The following is a 20,096-nucleotide window of genomic DNA, read 5'->3' on the forward strand; positions in this document are numbered from 1 at the left end:
TGATGCACACCCACCGTTGGGCGCCTTAAAACTGCTGTAACCTAAAATAACTGAAAGTTATTTCTTGCAAATAAGGTCAATAATCCCGGCTGAACTAAACAATATCAGAAATTATTGGTTTTAGGCTGCCCAGTTGATAAGAGACTTAAACACGAGACTTGTTGATAACTGCGACGTTAACTGAACATTCTGTGCCTCGACATCATGTTTAGGTTTAGATTTAAAGATAACTTCAAAGTTCTCCTTACTTAAAACTCCGTAAAACGGACACCTATTTTTTTAGACAGTTCAGTTCAAGCTTAACGCGTTAAGCTTTTATACATGAACCGTATAGTATTACAAGTTACAAAAATATAACCCTACAAGTTCAGTTTGTACTTTGAATTTCTAGCCTGCAATGTATTACATAAACGTCCTCCAGTACAAAGCGCAAAACTATATTTTGTCCAAGCAGCGTGAGGAAACAACTTTTATTACAGCAATATTTGAAGCGCTACCGTTGTAAGCATGCATGTTAACCGACTCTAATGACTGCTGAACTAACTCGATAAACAGCAAAGTGCTTCTCTGATTGTATCCTTTACTGCTTGCTTCACTTCGCTGATCTTCCAGCAGTAAAGAATCGGGTTTAACGATGAATTCAGGTAAATCAAAGTCGATGCAGCATCCAAAACGAGAGAACTGGATTGAGATGTATTACTCTCATCTACCAAAGCTCGCACTATGGGAAATGGTAAATAACAAGCAACTAATGTACACTGCACCCACAGTGCACTAGACACTGCCTTTCTGTATCGCTCTATGTTCAGTGGAACAGGTTGACCTGGTTGTTCTTGTTGGACATGGCCCTGTACCTGAGTTTGATGGTGACGGAGCTTAAGGAAAATCTTTGTGTACGAGGCGATTGACGTTACAAGACATAAAGGAATAAGTACATGGCCATACCAAATAGGTATAAGGCGATTTAAAAGGTACAATATCGAAGATACAGCGGACAAAATCCAAAAGATTGCTACAATCACATATGTTCGCTTTAAAGTTACTACTTGTCTGTATCTCATCCCTAACGACAGGGCGAGAAGTCTGTCCACGCTTATTGCACTCGCTGTAAGCAAAGATACTGAAGACAAAATGTAGCCCGCAATAACACTAGACACAACTGTGTAGTGACAAAGATTCCATTGTCCGTGAATCTGGGACATCCAATAGACAACATTGAGAGGCTGTGTAATAAAACCAACCCAGAGATCAGTTGTGGCCAGACATCTAAACAAGAGTTTGGACGGCGGATGAAGGGAAGACACCTTGCGAAGGGCAACGAGGATCAGAATATTGCCAAGAACTGCAGTGATGGACAGAAAAATATTGAACGCTAAAAGATATTTCAAATGTTCATGTATTCTACTTGCCCAGGCGGCCGAACATCGAAGTTGTATAACTGTTGGAGTAAAATTCATTATTCCGCAATGCGTGGATCTGTAGTTTTAACGACAGATGTTTTATCAGAATCCACACAGGATCAAATAAGCTTCAGCTTCGTGCTCTGAATTTAAATACCTAATTAATGACTCCAAATAATATTACCACCTGCGTAGAGCTGTCTTTTATCTCCCCAAACATAGACTAAATATGTCATGTTTTAGTGCGAACTGTTAAGCCCTGGCCAAATTGACTCGCAAGTAGACGGAAGTTGAGAACTTTGGTCTATTTGCGACTCCGTTTGCCAAGGCCTTAAGTGAACTTGGGTTGACTTGCGATGACTTGCGCTCTCTTCGGTCGAGATCACATTTTCACGCAAGTCGACGCAAGTTTTTCACCGTTTGGCTACCCAACCGAAGTCAACGGAAGTTGAGTGACGTCCATTAACCTTTTATTAGCCAATGAAATTCAGGATGGGTGTGGTTTGGAATGGGTTTTTTTGCGACTTGCGTGTACTAGCGAGAAAACTTGTTACAAGTTTAGAAGAACTTTATTAAAGCAGAGAAAATTGCTGAACGCTGAGAAACATCTCAGCTGTTCGTGTATTCCACTCGCCGGCTGGCCGAACATTGAAATTGTTAAAACGTTTCGGTTTGCATTTCCCCGTACTCAAGATTGTTATTGCTATCATTTTGCTATACGGGGATCTGCAGTCTTAATGACAAATGTTTTATCAGAATCCGCACAGGATCCAATAAGCTACAGCTTCGTGGGCTGAATTTAAATAGAGAACTTAAGGTCCGGTAATACGGGCAACATTTTTCTTCAACTTGTCTCGCAACATTGTTGCACTGCAAGTTGAAACACATTGTTGCACGTATTACCACGTTTGTGACAAAAATGTTGCCCGTATTACTCGACCTTTAAGCAGACCATGACGACGACGGCAATGAAAACGCCACCAAACAAAAGAGTTAATGAACAAACCAATGGCTATGCACGTACGCTATAAGTCTTTGTACATTTCTTTGCCATCCTCTGCAAAACAACAACTTGAAATGACCAAGTCCTGTATATTTGGAAAACGCAAATGACAGCCGCTAATATTTCGAATTTTCATTTGGAATTGAACGCCTGAGCAAGTTCTGAGACCAAACGACGCACTGAACAGAAGGTAAAGTACAAATTCATTTTTTACCAAGCGTTGTCTTCGGGCTGTCGTCATTGCTTAAGCTCCCTAATAGCTACTTTATGATTCTGAATATATTAATTACCGTGTAAAACTGTTCTTAACTTTATCAAACATGCCAAATTATACAGCTCATTATGTCCGACCATAATTAAGAGGAAAGCGGAAGCTGCCGCGATCTATTATAAGCCTGATATTTGAAATTTATACCACGAAGTGAGAATTGCAGCATGAAGTAGACAGTAGGGAGTTAAATAAAACCACAACAGCAACGGCAACGGGAACATTGCTAACAAAAGGTTTGGCGAGAAATGGCTGTGGATCATATGCATAATAATAGACCATTTTACAGTTGTCTGCTCAGTCACCTGGCCTTTGGATGGCAGCGAGGCTGGAGTTGACCTTGTTTTGATACAGACCTCACTGCTCACTGCGTTGTTTACATGACAAAAGCAGTGAGGTCTGTATCAAAACAAGGTCAACTCCAGTCTCACTGCCACCCAAAGGCCAGGACACTGAGCAGACAATTGTAAAATGGTCTATTCTTACAACATTTCTTTGCCGTCATTGATAAAACAACAGGGAGCCTAAGCAATGACGACTGCAACACCGAGGACAACCTCTGTAAAAAATGAGTTTATAGTTTACCTTCGAATTTCGCAAATGTCTAGATCTGTTCAGCGCGTTTTGGTTTCAGAACTTCCTCAAGCTTAATATGTAACGCTAGCGTTCAATTCCAAATAAAAATACGAAAAATTAGCCGCCGTCGTTTGCGTTCTCCAAATACGCAGAACTTGGTCATTTCACGTTGTTGCCACCAAACAAAAGGTTTAATGAGGAGAGCGATGGCTGTGCACGTGCGTTATAAATCTTTGTTCATTTCATAGCCGTCCTCTGCAAAACCGTGAAACAACAACGTGAAATGACTAAGTTCTACCTGTTTTAGAGAACGCGAACGGCGGCGGCTAATTTTTCATATTTTAATTGGGAATTCAACGCTGGCATTACACATTTAGCTTGAGTAAGTTCTGAGAGAGATAGGTGCACTGAACAAATCTACAAATCTGCGAAATTCGAAGGTAAAATATAAAACTATTTATCACTGGCCGTCGTCCCCGGCGTCGCCGTCGTCATTGCTTAAGGTCACTAATCACCAGGAGGGGCTTCCTCGTCCCTGGCGTCGCCGTCGTCATTTCTTAACGTCCCTAATTACCGGTAGGGGCTTCGTTAACTGCATGGCAACAATGTAAGAACGTTATAGCAGTTAGTTAGTTCCAATAAACAATATTAGCATAACCCACTGGGTCGACTCTTAGGTTAACGTTACTCGAAATAGGGCTTGTCATGATCACGCTACTAGAAGAAGTAACGACCTGTACCCACAAAAAAACCTAAACACAACCTGGGAAAGAGAAGTTTTAAGTACGCAGGAACAATCTGTTTCAATGTTTCAATTTTTCACTCACTTGTATTAAATGTGCCCCGTCTTTGAGTAATTTTAAAAGATTGATAGTTAAGCATTTTAATTTGTTCTTAAGGTAATTCCTCTGAAATAAAAGTGACAATAGATTTTTGTTCAAACTTTGTCCACTGAATATTTGTCATATGATAACTTCAATTGTGAAATAAAAAAGGGGGCTGCCTCATTTTGGCATTATTTAATGCTTATTATAAGAACTCATTCCCAGTAATTGTAACATCTTTGTGAGCCCGGACTCATAAGAACACGCATTAAACTACAGTCAATACATTGTGTCGGACACAAATAAACGTTTTAAGTTTGATTCAGACAGAAAGCTAAATCCTTGGTTAAAAATTTGAGCCAAATTTCTTGACGTGGTTACCGACTGCCAAAAAGAAAAGACCACCGTGTATCTGCTATTTTTCTTATTTATTCAATTTTCAGCAATAGAAATTAGATCAGTCTTTTCTCACGCAAAGCTTATGATTAGCTGATTACAATGAGTGGAAAAAAATTGGGATGCCCGTGCTTGTTGGTGAGCTAGAGCCATTTTTCAACTGACAGAGCTCAATATCAAGGCAAATCCGTCATGTTTTCAATGTGCGCGTGCACGAGCGCGCGCTAATGACGCCATAAATTATGCGCTGTAAGGATGCGCAATGCAAATGTGAGGAATGACCTTGAGAGTTTTTACTATGGTTTCTGTAATTTTATAGTTTTAAATATCCAGGGCCGACAACTCTCACTCTTTCGAATCTACCACAATAGGGCCACAATAGGGCCATTTATACGAGGAAAATAATCCGAGGCTCACATAAGACGCGAACTGAACATTTATACGAGCGCGGCTTATATAAGACGCGAAGTGCTCGTAAAAATGGTTCACGGCTTATTCGCGACTAATACCTCCGTTTTGGTGTTCGTTGTCATAGCAACTGCCGTCCATGTGTTAGCAAAATACAAAGAAGGGGTATCGAATGATCTTTGCGAGCATTTGCGAGCATGAGAACAGTGCATGTGCGTTTATTTTTGCGAGCACAAGAAGTGATCAAATTTGTCTTGCGAGCAGCGAGCAGTTTAGAAAATAACTGATGGCGTGCAGCGAGCTTCGGAAATTTAACACACCCAACCGGACAAATAGGCAGGCTCTTTCGCGGAGAAAACGATTACTATTTGGGTTTTTATGAAAAAAGTAAGCTTCAGTTGAATCTGAAGTATTTTGCACTACGGCCTCTAAACGAAAACGTCAAGTCTCTGAAAAAATATGAAGGAAAGCCGAGGCAAGCTAGACGAGGGCGATCAAGAGTGGTGTGAGCGGAATGTGCAGGAGATGGATAACACATCCAAGAGACTCTTTGTCTTCTGTATATCGCCAGATTTCTTGTTTTGGCCTGTGCTCCTCTTGCCGACCACGCGACGGATGAGGCATTATTTTTCTCCAGATCGGAATTGCGCGAGCGCGGGAAAAACTTGCGCTTGCGCAGTGTGAGTTTGCGTCTTAAGAAAGTCGCACACAAGCCGCGATTCCATTTATACAAGTGGTTTCGCGTCTTATTTAAGCCGAACTTAAAACCCTCGTCTTACAAGCCGCGTCTTATGTTATCCTCGGCTTGTGCAAGACGTGAACTAGTGAAAATGTACCGTTTATAGATCTTTATATAGTAATCAAATGAATGCGCGCGCCCTGATTGGTCAATCAGCTATGGTTTATTGTGCCAGTAAACTCATGGAAATTTCGCGTGTCTTCTGAATTATTACATAAAAGCAATAGACCACAATTTTCTATGGTTTAGAGGCATGATGAACCACTTGGGATGTTGAAAGAACACTCGAAGAATTCGTAAATCACGAGCCGCAGGCGAGTGATTTACGCGGTAAGTTCGCGTCTTATGTAAGCTGCGCATTATTTTCCTCGTTTAAATGGCCCTAATTATGGCTTTTTGTTTCCAATTCAGCTTCACTCTTTTACTTGCAAAGTAAGTTGTGCAACATTATCTTGCAAAAAGCATTTTTTTTTTTTTTGTCCTTTCTCCCTCTGCAATGTTTATTTATGTCCTGTCCACTTTCGGTCGTAGTCACTAAAATAGTGACAGAGTTTTCTTTGTCTACAGTTTTTTTGACTGGAAACGAGTGAGTTGCCATGGGAATAGAGCTTTTTCTAGCTGTAGGTGTACGATGTGTCGCTTGAAGAACTAATAACTTACCACGTTTCAATGGTTTCTGCTGTAAATTGACCGATATAGCTCCGATTTAAATACTTGAGGTAATATTGGGTTGAGTGTATGACATCAGTCCTCTCATTTGCATATTTTAGACGTTTTTCAAACTTAAATATTTCCAGAAGCAATGAAGATAATTGCAAAATATAAACGGCCTTTTAAATCTTTCGTCGAATTCTATGTGGCACACCTTAAAATTCCAGAAATAAACGTTTGGTCATTGTAGCACTTACTTTCACAGGAACACAAAAGCTTCAGCTCAGCGCTCTGAATTTAAAAATACAGCATACAATGCCGAAGCTTACTTGTTCCTGTATATGGTCTGATGAAACATCTGTCGTCAATACTACAGCTTTCTGTAATGTAAAATAATGAATTTTACTGGTGAAGGACAGCAAACTCAAATAGTTCTACAAATCCGATGTTCAGCCGCCTGGGCAAGTGGAATACATGAACATTTAAAACATCTTTCAGCGTTCCACGCTTTTCTCTCCATCACTGCAGTTCTTGGCAATATTCTGATCCTCGTTGCCCTTCGCAAGGTGTCTTCCCTTCATCCGCCGACCAAACTCTTGTTTAGATGTTTGGCCACAACTGATCTCTGTGTTGGTCTTGTTGCAGAGCCTCTCAGTGCTGTCTATTGGATGTCTCTGGCTCACGAAGAATGGAATCTTTGTCGCTACGCAGCTCCCTCCTTTATCATTGCTAGCTACACTTTGTGTTCAGTATCTTTGCTGACAGTGACCGCAATAAGCGTGGACAGACTTCTCGCCCTGTTGTTAGGGCTGAGATTTAGACAAGTTGTAACTTTGAAGCGAACATATGTGACTGTAGTAATCTTTTGGATTATGGCCGCTGTTTCTTCGATATTGTACCTTTTAACTCGCCTAATAACCATTTGGTTTGGCTATTTACTTGTACCGTGCTGTGTAGTAACCTCAATCGCCTCGTACACAAAGATTTTCCTCAAACTCCGCCATCAGGAGGGTCAGGTTCAACAAGAACAAACAAGCCATATAAATCCACTCAACATAGAGCGATACAGAAAAGCAGTTTCCGGTGTACTGTGGGTGCAGTGTACACTAGTAGCTTTTTATTTACCATATGGTATAGTAGTGGCTTTATTTGATTATACCGCGAAATTTTCTCCATCCAGTGTTCTCATTTTGGAATTAGCAGTGAGTTTAGTTTTCGTGAACTCATCGTTAAACCCATTTCTTTACTGCTGGAAGATCAGCGAAGTGAAGCAAGCAGTCAAGGAAACAATCAGAGAAGCACTTTGCTGTTTATCGGGTTAGTTCAGTCATTGTCGACTTGAACTTATGGGTGAAGATGGTGTTTAATTGATACCTGAGAATTGCTTAATATTTTAATTTAACCAGCAGCTGAAAAATGACGCGCTTTTTTTTTTTGCCCGCCAGCATGAGATCTGCAAAATTTACTGATAACTGGAAAATAGGATGAAATATAATTTTAACTGAAAGCTGTGAAATAAGCGGATCATTATCCGATAACTAAGCTTCCAGCACGCCCAAGCAGCCTCTCATACAAATAGTATTCCATACAGAGTAAGGCGAAATATATTAAACGTTGTTTTTGCATGATGCTGTAACAAAATTTTATGATAACTTGCCAGTTGTACTGTACTGAAGTAGCTAGTTTTGTAGGTTAGAAATTTAAAGTACAAACTTCAAGTGTAGAGGTTTTTATTCTAACTTTTTACAAGTTTCACGTATACGATTAGACTGTTAATAAACTTTTAGAAATTAAGTAAAGTAAACATAAGATAGAGAGAAGAATATTTCATAGGTTAACCTTCCTCACACAGTTTCACTTGCACGAACTAGAAATTAACATTAGGTTACCATGAAACAGCCTTACGAAAAAAATAGAGGGGGAGAAATTTCATTTCTAATCAATCATTTGTCAGTAACTTAAAATTTAAAAAATATATAATTTTTAGAGAAGAAGCCACTTCAACCTTAGCTGGTTTTCTACCGGGTCCTTCATTCTGGTCGAATTAGATTTTGGAATGTTGGTTTTTGTGGAGAGAGGAAAACCGGAGAACCCGGAAAAAAACTCTCGGAGCAAGGCGAGAACCAACAACAAACTTAACTTACATGTGGCACCAGAATCGAACCTGCTACATTGGTGAGAGGCGAGCGCTCTCACCACTGCGCTATTCCTGCTTTCCTCAACTTCACGTGAAAGGAATTTCTCAGAAATGCTAGAAAACGAGTTTTAAGCAGATTCGGAAAAATTTAAATGGTTTCTCTCGTTGCTCCTTGTATGAGCTTTCTGACAGTTAGAGCTCCTCAAGGAAGCGGTTGCAGAGTCCATATATTTGAGTTTTGGAAAGTACCGGTTTTTTATTTTCCCGTATAAAATAAAATAATACCTCTAAACCGTATCAAAAAGGAAGAAAAACTGAATATTGCCCCATTTTTGGCTGTTTGCCATTGAACAGACTGTGAGAAATTAGACATAAAATCGAGTTCAAAATAGCCAAACTGAAAACCGTGCTTTGACGGTTTAAGAGGCCTGCAGCTGGCGTAGCAAATTTGAATATTTTAGATGTAATTCCCAGTTTGGCGATTTCATCTCAACATGTCGCTTATGTCTCCCAATCTGTCAACTAAGGAGCAATTATTTTCTCTCCCTGTGACACATGTCAGAGGTAGAAGTATTAATTTCATTTTATACGGAAATTATAAAAGAAGTATTTTGTAGTTCGGTTTTTGACAGAGTAATAAAGTTCATTTTGTTCATTTTTCATGACTCAAACCTAGGAAAACTTATAATATTATTTATTGAAACTGACTCCTACAATGTTCTTATATGATTGCCATGCAGTTAAGAAGCCCCTCCAAGTAAATAGCGATTCTGAAGCCCGTTATGACGAACTTCAACCTGGAAGCAAACAAACGGTCTTTATGCCTCGCCAAGAAGACAGCAGATCAAACCTGCTGAAGGGAACAATCTGCAACAAAGTTCAATGTCATCTGCTGTCACTGAATAGTTAATATTTAGCTCTTATCAACCGAGCTTAGTCGGTCGGTATGGGAGAATCTTCACCTCGGTTGTGAGTACAGACCGAACGCAGTGAGGTCTGTACAAACGACCGTGGTCAAGATTCTCCAATACAGACCGACTAAGCTCGGTTAATAAGATGTTTATTATGTGGCAAACAAGAAAAATTTAACTCATTTAATGTAACTGGTTTTTTACTGGCTGACATTTTACCTGACCGTCCTGATGACGGAGTTTGAGGAAAATCTTTGCGTACGAGGCGATTGAGGTTATTACACAGAACGGTGCAAGTAAATAGCCAAACCAAACTCTTATAAGGCGAGTTAAAAGGTACAATATCGAAGAAACCGCAGACATGATTCAAAAGATTACTACACTCGCATATGTTCGCTTCAAACTTTACAACTTGTCTAAATCTCAGCCCTAACAACAGGACGAGAAGTCTGTCCACGTTTATTGCGATCACTGTAAGCAAAGATACTGAACACGAAGTGTAGCTTGCAACATTTTCTCTTGCTTGTAATGATAAAGGAGGGAACTACGTAGCGACAAAGATTCCATTCTTCGTCAGCTACAGATATCCAATAGACAGCACTGAGAGGCTCTGCAACAAGACCAACACAGAGATCAGTTGTGGCCAGACATCTAAACAAGAGTTTGGTCGGCGGATGAAGGGAAGACACCTTGCGAAGGGCAACGAGGATCAGAATATTGCCAAGAACTGCAGTAATGGAGAGAAAAGCGTGGAACGCTGAAAGATATTTCAAATGTTTATGTATTCCACTTGCCCAGGCGGCTGAACATCGGAGTTGTAGAACTGTTTGAGTTTGCTTTCCTTCACCGATAAAATTCATTATTGTACATTACAGAAAGCTGTAGTATTGACGACAGATGTTTCATCAGACCATATACAGGAACAAGTAAGCTTCAGCATTGTATACTGTATTTTTAAATTCAGTGCACCGAGCTGAAGCTTATGTGTTCCTGTGAAAATAAGTGCTACAAGGGACCGTTCATTTTTTCTAAGGTAGGGGGGGCTGGTGGGATTTGGGGGGGGGGGTCATGCGAAAAGAAATGGCTTCCGAGGGGGGCCATCCCAAAAAAGTAAGGGAAAAAGGGGGGGTCATGTGAAATATTTTAGTAAAACTTTAAAATGGCATGATGTTTGAATATCAAAAAAATTGCTATACAATAAACATAGAAGGCAGGATACAAATTTATTACAAACTTTCCTTCTGCTTTAAAAAAACGTTTGGTGACAAAAAGCATTTGTAGGTACTAAAAAGAAGTATTTAACACTGTTATTTTCGAATGCAACTTTCACTGGCACTCATCTTCATCTCCGCTGTCGTCGAGTTCTTTGTCGCCGCCTGTGCTGCTATGGGAGTCTCTTTCACCAATGCTGCAAGAAGCAGCAATGCTTTCCGTCAGAGTGTACTCTTCAGGGTACATGAAGTTGTAAACATAATCTCTGACTTCCCGCTCAAGGTTGGTGGTGATTCTGCTTCTTGCAGCATTGGTGAAATAATTTCCTTCCAAGAGCTGTGCGATGTATGGCCCATCTCTTCTAAATATCGACGTAGCAACATCCTCAACTTTAAGACACTCTTCAGGGACGGCGGTTCTAGGAGGGTACACAAGGCATTGTGGAAGATCATTTCCTGGCGGGTTTCCAACACAGATTCCATAAACTCGTTGGACGTTGTTTTCAGTCCGCTTCCTCTTTCTTTCATTTGACTTTCTGCGGTTTTCTTTTTTCCTTCTCCTTTTGTTGATGTGCTGTTTGAGTATGCCTTTGAATATGCTGTTATAATTGCTCCTCTTATTTTCTAGTGCTTCCATGTCCTGCGTGACCTTCGTCAACTTAGCTTCTGTACATTTGATCTGTTTTACATTAAAACTGTAGGCAAATTCTTCGCCCTGCTTTAAAGCAAGCCCATTGGACTGAAAGAGTGTGGAATCGTGTTCCTTTACATCTTTCAATATGACATTCAACTTTTCCACCATTGCTCCGTGCTCTTTGATGGAGAAGTTCAGTTTTCTTCCATCATTGGGCTTGAACTGGTACCCTTGCATGGAAAACTCATTCGCCCTTTCTGAACAGCCATCCGCACTTAGAAAGATTGCTTCTTTTGCTTGTAAAATGTCAAACTGCCTGGATCGTTCAGCTGTAAACCTTTTCTTAAATGACTCGTCGCTTTTGCCATTATTGCGCATTTTGGAATGAGCCTCTTTCATGATGCTCATGTAGTAATGCGTTCTTTCCCCGATTGGATTAAGAATATAAAGAAGAAAGAGCATGGAAGTGGCAGGCTGGTTTTATCTGACCCAGAGAGCGTTGCTCTATTTGCAGATAAGTTTATTGTCAAATCGAAGTTTGTGGTGGATTATCTTCAGCATCTTGAAGTGCTGGAATTTAAAAGGAAAAAGAGAGCAGAAGAAAAGGCAAAGTTAAGTAGGGAGGAGGATTATCCTTGGACTGAGTTGTGCGAAGATCTAACCAAGCTTAAAAAGCTACGTGTTCCAGAACTAAACAAGTACTCAAACCACCACGGGCTGAAGCAGCATTTGAAAAGCAGCAAGAGTGAGTAAGTAAAGGCAATTGTAAGACATTCATGCTTGCAGCAGAAGAGTCCTCTCAGAGCTGGCCAACCAACACTGAGAAATACCAGGAGATTGACACAAAATGACAACAGGGCAAGTGCTGACAGCAGTGAAAGGGATGAAAGTGACAATGATGAGTATGACAGTGATGCCATTGACTCTGGGGGAGAAGATGACTCAAGTGACGTCATTCTTGCATTCATCAATTCAGATGAGGAAGATGCCAATGAGAGGCCAAATGCCACATGCTCAGGGCGAGCCATAACTAGGAGATCCGAAATTGACTTCTCTTTCTTTTGATTTGTTTTTTAAACAACAGTTCTCTGTCGTATAGAGATTGTAAATATTGTCTTCATAGTGAGCACAATAACGTGAAGTAGGGGGATAATAGAGAAATATTAAAAAAGTTGAAATCTAAATATTTTTTGTTCAATTCTTTTTTTTGGGGGGGTCATCCCAAAAAATGACCGCTATAAGGGGGGGCCATGTGAAAAAATTGGTAAGCTGAGGGGGGGTCATGCGATTTTTAAATGGTGCTTCCCAAATCCCACCAGCCCCCCCTCCCTCATAAAAAATGAACGGTCCCCAATGATCAAACGTTTATCCCAGGAATTTTAAGGTGTGTCACATAGAATTCCACGAAAGATTTAAAACGCCGTTTATTGCAATTGTTTGCAAATATCTGCATTGTTTCTGGAAATATTTAAGTTTGCAAAATGTCTAAAATATGCTAATGAGAGGACTCATGATGTCATACACTCAACCCAATATTACCTCAAAGTATATAAATGGAGCTATCCCGATCAATTTACAGCAGAAACCATTGAAACTTGGTAAATTATTAGTTCTTTAAGCAACACACCTGCAGCTAGAAAAAGCTCTATTCCCATGGCAACTCACTCGTTTCCAGTCCCCTTCAACCTAATTTCACCATTTTAATGATTTTCAGCTCAAACAAATATTAAAAAATGCCACGCGCTGACTCGACCTAGCAATATGCTTTCTGGATCATGCAGATGAGGCACCATTGGTTAATACTCGGGCTTCCGTAGGAAAGCCCTAGTCATAAAAAGCAAGCCGTTCTTGGTCGCCAAAAGGGGGGAGAGAGCCATCTAATTGTTTAAGGATAATCCACTGACCGATCTGACAAAAAAGACAAACATTTTCCTTTCATAAATTTCATGAAAAAGGGATATTGATGCCATTTTCAAAGCACTCCTTTATGTGTAGCCAATCAGATTGCGCGTTAACCTAAGAATCGGTCCAGTGGGTTATGCTAATCGGTTTTATTGGAACTAACTGCTATAACGTCCTTACACTGTTGTCTTGCAGTTATGACAAACACGCAAACACGCAAACACGCAAACACGCCAAGAAGACAGCAGATCAAACCTGCTTAAGGGGAACAATCTACAACACAAATTCAAAATCAATTCAGCTAATAATGATATACTTGTAGGTGACACTGATAAGTTCACCTAGAAATTAACTGCGGGAGAGCATTTGAAAAGCGGACGCCACTTCTTATCATGGCAACTCTCAACAAGTGATTTAAATTTCCCAAACTTTATTTCAGTACGTATGTCGGCTAAAAAAATTTTCTCCTTTGAAAAATCGTCCTTCTTGCAACGTACTTTGGATTTTCGTGACTAGCTTGCTGTAGCGCAGATAAATAATTCAAACCTTCTTCAAGTTCTGAGTAAACAGGAACTCTTCAAGTCAATGTATCACCTGCTGTATTAGCAACACGTCAGCATATTGTGGACGTTTCCTCTTTTATCATCTCACATGTAGCTGTCTTCTATTAGACGGTGAGCTCGAGGTTTCTATCGGCTGACAGCAACCAAGAGAGAGCCGTGTAGTTAAGCAGTTAAGAAGCCCCACTCAGTAAATAGCGATTCTGAAGTCCGTTATGACAAACTTCATCCTGGAAGCAAACACGCCAAGAAGACAGCAGATCAAACCTGCTTAAGGGGAACAATCTACAAAACAAATTCAAAACTCAATTAGCTAATAATGATATACTTGTAGTTGACATAGGTAAGTTAACCTGGAAATTAACTGCGGTAGTGCATTTGAAAAGCTGACGCTTCGTCTTATTTATGGAAACTCTCATCTAGTGATCTGAAAATAATCAAACGTTATTCTATGTTGGTGTAGTTAAGAAATTTAAGCCTATTAAGTATGTCGGCTTAAAACAAACTGGTTTGAAGCTCCCTCTTTTGGTCTTAAATGTATAGATGGTCTTGTCTCTTAATAGTTTAGTATGGACAGCTTCTTACGGGTATTAATATAATATTTTAGAATCATAAAGTAGTTTTCTAAATCTCAGTATAGCAAGAAACTGAAGCTTATTTGATCCTATGTGGATTCTAATAAAACCTCTGTCGTTAAAACTACAGATCCACGCATTGCAGAATAATGAATTTTACCGGTGGAAGAAGGGACACTCAAGCAGTTCTACAATTTCGATGTTCGGCCGGCTGGACGAGTGGAATACATGGAGAGTTTATATATCTTTCAGCGTTCAACATTTTTCTGTCCATTACTGCAGTTTTTGGCAATACTTTGATCCTCGTTGCCCTTCGCAAGGTGACTTCCCTTCATCCGCCGTCCAAACTCTTGTTTAGATGTCTGGCCACAACCGATATCTGCGTTGGTCTTATTACAGAGCCTCTCAATATTGTCTATTCGATGTCCCTGACTCACGGACAATGGAAACTTTGTCGCTATGCATATGCGTCTTTTTTTATTGTAAGCTATACTTTGTCTTCAGTATCTTTGCTTACCATAAGTGCAATAAGTGTGGACAGACTTCTCGCCCTGTTGTTAGGGCTGAGATACAGACAAGTTGTAACTTTAAGGCGTACATATGTGATCGTAGCAATCTTTTGGGTTATGTCCGCTATTGTCTCAATATTCTTCCTTTTAAATCCCCTAATACCCACTTGGTACGGCTATCTAATTATTCCTTCATGTCTAGTAACGTCAATCGCCTCGTACACAAAGATTTTCTTAAAACTCCGTCATCGTCAAACTCAAGTACAGCGCCATGTCCAACAAGAACAACCAGGCCAGCCTGTTCCACTGAACATAGATCAATACAGAAAGGCAGTGTCCAGTGCACTGTGGGTGCAGTGTACATTAGTTGTTTGTTATTTACCATATGCTATACTGCGAGCTTCAGTAAGTTATAGTAAAACATTTCCATCCAGTGTTTTCTTGATTGGAGTTGCAGCAACTTTAATTTTCTTCAACTCATCGTTAAACCCGATTCTTTACTGCTGGAAGATCAGCGAAGTGAAGCAAGCAGTGAAGGAGACAATCAGAGAAGCACTTTGCTGTTTATCGAGTTAGTTCAGTCATTTCTTAGTCGCACGTGTATTTTTCCTTAGAATGGTAAACTTGAAATATTGCTGTAGTATTGAAACTGGTTTCTTCATGCTGCTGACAAAAATATGAGTTTATTACTAAGTTGCCTTGTACAAGAGATGTTTATCGTATTTTATGTTTAGAAATTTAAAAGACCAACTGATAGTGTAGCAGGTTTTTCTATTGTAAGTTAAAGTAGGATTCTTGTACAGAAAAAATAAAATAATCTGAAGATAAAAATAATGAGAAAGTATTTTACTAGTAAGTTAACCGTAATTTACTTTCTCTGACACGAGTAAGTAGCCACAGTGTTGGGAAAAACTGGAAAAATTGTTTATTTACCACAATTGCTTCTAATCTCGGAATCTGACTGGCTAATTTGCCGTTGTCGATAAGAGTCCAGACAATGCTGCTCACGTCAATGTGCCACGCAATGCCTTTTTTTGCTCTGTTGTTGGTACATTAAATTTTCGCGATGGAGAGGAGAGGTTTGGATTCAAGCAGTTGCTAGAGCTCGTTTCGGGACACTTGTTTACGTTTTTCATCGATCGATGAAGTAGTTTCACGCCGTTGCAAGTTTCGCAAAACAGGTGAATAAAATTAGATTGCTTAAAGTTTTATTTGTAAAGAAATTGCTTTGAGTGAATTGAACTTACCGTGTTTTGCTTACTATTATGGTAGGCTTTCTAGTCTATTCCCCATTCTACTGCTAGCCTGTTCTTTAACGACGACCGGCAAACCCGTTTACGCGACTGCAAAACCTGGAACTGAAGTTTTCCTCTGTACAGAATTTTGCCCTTTATGTGATAAATAAAGGGTACGTGGAAAACGCGGGGACGGGGTCCCGGGGTATGGGGTGGGGGTCTCGGGGTGTGGAAAACATGGAGTGTAGAAAACACGGGGTCTGGTGGAAAACACGGGGTCTAAGTGGAAAACACGGGGGAAACGTTTTTTCACCAAAAAATGAATTTCCCTCACTTAAATCGAAGTCGAAATTTATTTATTTTAAATTGGAATGAAAATCAATTCAGCTTCTCGGCGTGAAACGTGCTTTTCGATCAAAAAAGCAAATTAAACATTTCGTGACAAAGAAAACTATTCAAGAGCCAACGTGCCGTGCAGTGGTTTTCTTTTGCATAGAGCGTCTGTTATTTTTCGCAGCAACTTGTGTGGTTTTATACCTTTTTATACCTTTAAAAAAGAAATAATGAAGTGTTAGTTAGTGATCCTCTCTTTTGGGCTCTCAGTTATGACTGCTCCACCCTTCTGTCATCCTAAAATTCCAATGATACCCCCAAAAATCCTTTCCCCCCCCCCCCCCCCTCCCTCTCCAGGCGATAAATAATGACCGGTCCCTAATGTACAATACGACAGAAGTAATTATAAACCTGGAGTCTGATTATTCATGAATCACTAGTGACGTCCCAGTCGATAGTTAATGTAAAGGAAATAACATTTTGATTTCACTAGAACGACATTTTTTGTAAACTCGTGTGTAAGGAGACACCGAAAACGAAATCCACATTCGTAAGAGTGGAGATTATTCGCGCTGAAATTAACGCAAGCAACTCCAGTAAGGGGCCGACTTCTGTTTTATTTGAAAGAACACCAGAATTTATTTGGTATTGGCATTCCAAGAAGGTTACTGTATTTTCTCGATTAATAACCCTTTATATCCCTTTAGCTTTTGTTTTAAATTTGGCCCGGCTGGGCCAGGCACATTTTATTTGTTTATTCTTTATATTCTATAGTAATTTTTGTTGCCATTTCTTGCATGAGGTCCTACTTACAGGTAACCGGTTTTTAATCGGGCAAATACGGCAACTGTCGCTTTTCATGGTTAAAGATACTAAGCAAAACAATCTTTATTATTTCAATATTTTTTAAGAAGATAAAACAAAACTCCACGCAAGTTACTGCGAAAAATAAAATAGACGCCCCATGCAAAAGAAAACCACTGCACGGCACGTTGGCTCTTGAATGGTATTCTTTCTCACGAAATTTTTAAGAAACGCGTTTCACGCCGAGATTTTGTTTGCAATTTAAACTAACAAAATTTCGACTTCTCATTTTTACTATTTTGCCGAATAAAAATGGTTCCCCCTTGTTTTTCACTTAGACCCCGTGTTTTCTACCAGACCCCGTGTTTTCTTCCACACCCTGTGTTTTCCATACCCCAAGACCCCGTACCCCGGGACCCCGGCCCCGCGTTTTCCACCTAGCTACCCATAAATAAGTAACCGAGCAAACGCCATCACACTATATACATCTTCCTTTATGCCTTGTAACGTCAATCGTCTCGTACACAAAGATCTTCCTCAAACTCCGTCACCATCAAACTCAGGTACAGGGCCATGCCCAACAACCAGGCCAGATAATTCCACTGAACATAGAGCGATACAGAAAGGCAGTGTCCGGTACACTGTGGGTGCAGTGTACATTAGTTGCTTGTTATTTACCATTTCCCATATTGCGAGCTTTGGTAGGTGATAGTAAAACATCTCCATCTAGTTTTCTCATTTTCAATGTTGCGGTGACCTTAGTTTTCTTGAACTCATCGTTAAACCCGATTCTTTACTGCCGGAAGATAAGCGAAGTGAAGCAAGCAGTAAAGGAGACAATCAGAGAGGCGCTTTACTGTTCTTCGAGTTAGTTCAGCCATTGTTAAGTCATGCATGTATCATGCAACGGTAAAGCTTCAAATATTGCAGTATTAAAAATTTTTTTGCACGCTGCTTTGGCGATAATGTAATTGCCTTGGTGACCAACCTCATTGTACCGGCTGAAGTAGTTTATTGTAATGTAGGTTAGAATTCTTTACAGTTTAAACTAAAAGTGTAGGGAGTTTTATTGTATTGTACTGATTGTAATGCGTTTCATGCAAAGATTTGACTGTTAAATTTATACACCTTCATAAGGCTCTTATAATTTCTTTTTTCCGTTTTTTTTCGTGGCGTACCTGTAAACTAGCTTTTTAGCTAAGCGTACCGACCACGTTAAATATATAGATTGATTGATTGATTGATTGATTGATTGTTAGTAAACTATAAAGAAAGTAAAGTTAAAAATTCAAGACAGCAAGAAAGATATTTCATGGAAGTACATGTAACTCAATTTTCACTCACAAGGTTTAGATAGTAACAGTGTATTACTTTGGAATAGCTTTGGGAAAATGTCAAATGGTTTATTTGAAAACCATCATTTATAACTTCACAGAATAGAAATTTCTCAAGATTGCTTCAATACAACGTTTCAGTCTCAGAACCCTTTTTGACTACAGTTTTAAGCAGATTCGGAGAAATTTACAAATAGTTTCTGTATTTTGATACATTTATGAATTTAATAAATTTATGAATATAACGGCCTGCCTAATAATTAAGCAGTGTCTGTGTCTTCAAAATGGTAGGAAAACGTGCACTCTTTTTGTTTTACGAAGTTTATGCTTCGTACGAAATTATCAATAGTAAAATTCCGTGAAATTTTTACTCTCTTGCTCTCCTTACTATTCAAGTTGTATATTCAGGTTGTAAATTTGTTCGATATTTGTTGTACCGGGCTACCCGGCTAACCGAGCTACCCTAGGATTGCTAACTTCTCATACGTTTCTTTAGAAAGCACATTGAAGCGTTTACATAGCCTGCCTACCCGGGGCACCCTGTCTACTTGCCCGGGGCACCCGGCTAGGTGGGATAGCTTTTTACTGTGTAAACGGTTCGTGCCGGGCTATGTCGGCTAGCCGAGGTGAGATAAACCGCGAAAACATGGAGGCGCGAGGTGAATTTTTTCGTAGTTACCGTATGCCAGTGTTATCTCCCAAACAGAATGACAGTCAATCTGAAGAGATCAATGTAATAGATGAGTCTCAGGCAGAGAACAGGCCCGTGCCCTTGCAGGAAGCTGAAATAAGATGTAAAAAAGTTTCTTCTTTGGTCGGCCATTTTGTTTGTTGTTCTTAGCGGCCGCTCAAAAGATAGCCCACGCAACCTTCTCACTTTCCCGGTTAGGTGAGTTGCATGTAAATGCGGGCTATGTGTCAACCCTTCTAGCCGGGTATCCCGATTAGAAGGGGCACCCTCCCGTCATAAACAGGCGCTAATTATGGTCGGACATAATTTGCTGTACAATTTGAAATGCTTCGTAAAGTCAAGGACAGCTTTCCACAGATATTAATACTATATTTGGAGTCATAAAGTAGCGATTAAAATTCAGCGCACGAAGCTGAAGCTTATTTGATCCCGTGTGGATTCTGATGAAACATCTGTCGTTAAAACTACAGATCCACGCATTGCAGAATAATGGCAATAACAAACTTGACTGCTTGGGAAAAGCAAACCGAAACGTTTTAACAATCTCAATGTTCGGCCGCCCTGGCAGTGGAATACATGAATAGCTTAGATATTTCGCAGCGTTTAACAATTTTCTCTCCTTTACATGAAGTTATTGTATACACGTTTCTGAGCCAAATTATGTATCAAGGGATTTTTGATGAAATTTGATATTTAGATGAATTCAGCTTAGCGCCTTCGCCCATAACTGTATTAGCTTAATCTTCTGTTCGGTTTGGTCTTACTGCCCAGTATTTTTGAGTGAGAACAACTGAGGGTATAAAAATGTTTCCCAAGTTTAGTTAATCATTATATTCTTGTAGTTGATATAGGTAAGTTAACCTGGAAATGTTGACGTTTTGAGCGTGATGTCTGTCTATTTGATATTTAAACCCCGAAATGATATAATCTACTCTTTTTTAAGTGTTTCTACTTAAATGGGAAACTCTTTTCTTCTTCAAACTTCCTGTTTTACA

At 39.7% G+C, this 20,096-nt stretch overlaps 3 protein-coding genes across 3 annotated transcripts; 2 read left to right on the top strand and 1 right to left on the bottom strand.

The window, feature by feature from the left end:
• Nucleotides 1–539: 539 nt before the first annotated feature.
• On the bottom strand, nucleotides 540–10,289 carry LOC145484074 (adenosine receptor A2a-like). Its single transcript, XM_081462686.1, has 3 exons — nucleotides 9,862–10,289; nucleotides 7,173–7,176; nucleotides 540–1,159 (listed from the first exon to the last, which is right to left on the bottom strand). Exons 1-3 carry the CDS (start codon nucleotides 10,171–10,173, stop codon nucleotides 540–542), a joined length of 936 nt encoding a protein of 311 aa, XP_081318812.1. The 5' UTR covers nucleotides 10,174–10,289.
• Nucleotides 6,618–7,587, top strand: LOC145484075 (adenosine receptor A3-like). The gene has a single exon (XM_081462687.1). The coding sequence runs from the start codon at nucleotides 6,661–6,663 to the stop codon at nucleotides 7,585–7,587; it is 927 nt and encodes a 308-aa protein (XP_081318813.1). The 5' UTR covers nucleotides 6,618–6,660.
• A 3,456-nt stretch (nucleotides 10,290–13,745) lies between the features above and the next one.
• On the top strand, nucleotides 13,746–15,408 carry LOC145485436 (adenosine receptor A3-like). The gene is made up of 2 exons (XM_081464104.1): nucleotides 13,746–13,963; nucleotides 14,326–15,408. The coding sequence occupies exon 2, from the start codon at nucleotides 14,345–14,347 to the stop codon at nucleotides 15,278–15,280; it is 936 nt and encodes a 311-aa protein (XP_081320230.1). The 5' UTR covers nucleotides 13,746–13,963; nucleotides 14,326–14,344; the 3' UTR covers nucleotides 15,281–15,408.
• The last annotated feature ends 4,688 nt before the right edge of the window (nucleotides 15,409–20,096 follow it).

This window comes from Orbicella franksi, chromosome 4 (assembly GCF_964199315.1).
Source record: "Orbicella franksi chromosome 4, jaOrbFran1.1, whole genome shotgun sequence".
In the NCBI taxonomy this organism is placed as follows: domain Eukaryota; kingdom Metazoa; phylum Cnidaria; class Anthozoa; order Scleractinia; family Merulinidae; genus Orbicella; species Orbicella franksi.

Excerpts from the sequence above, each read along its gene's own strand:
- LOC145484075 (XM_081462687.1), top strand. The coding sequence starts at position 6,661 with ATGAATTTTACTGGTGAAGGACAGCAAACTCAAATAGTTCTACAAATC.
- LOC145484074 (XM_081462686.1), bottom strand. The coding sequence starts at position 10,173 with ATGAATTTTATCGGTGAAGGAAAGCAAACTCAAACAGTTCTACAACTC.
- LOC145485436 (XM_081464104.1), top strand. The coding sequence starts at position 14,345 with ATGAATTTTACCGGTGGAAGAAGGGACACTCAAGCAGTTCTACAATTT.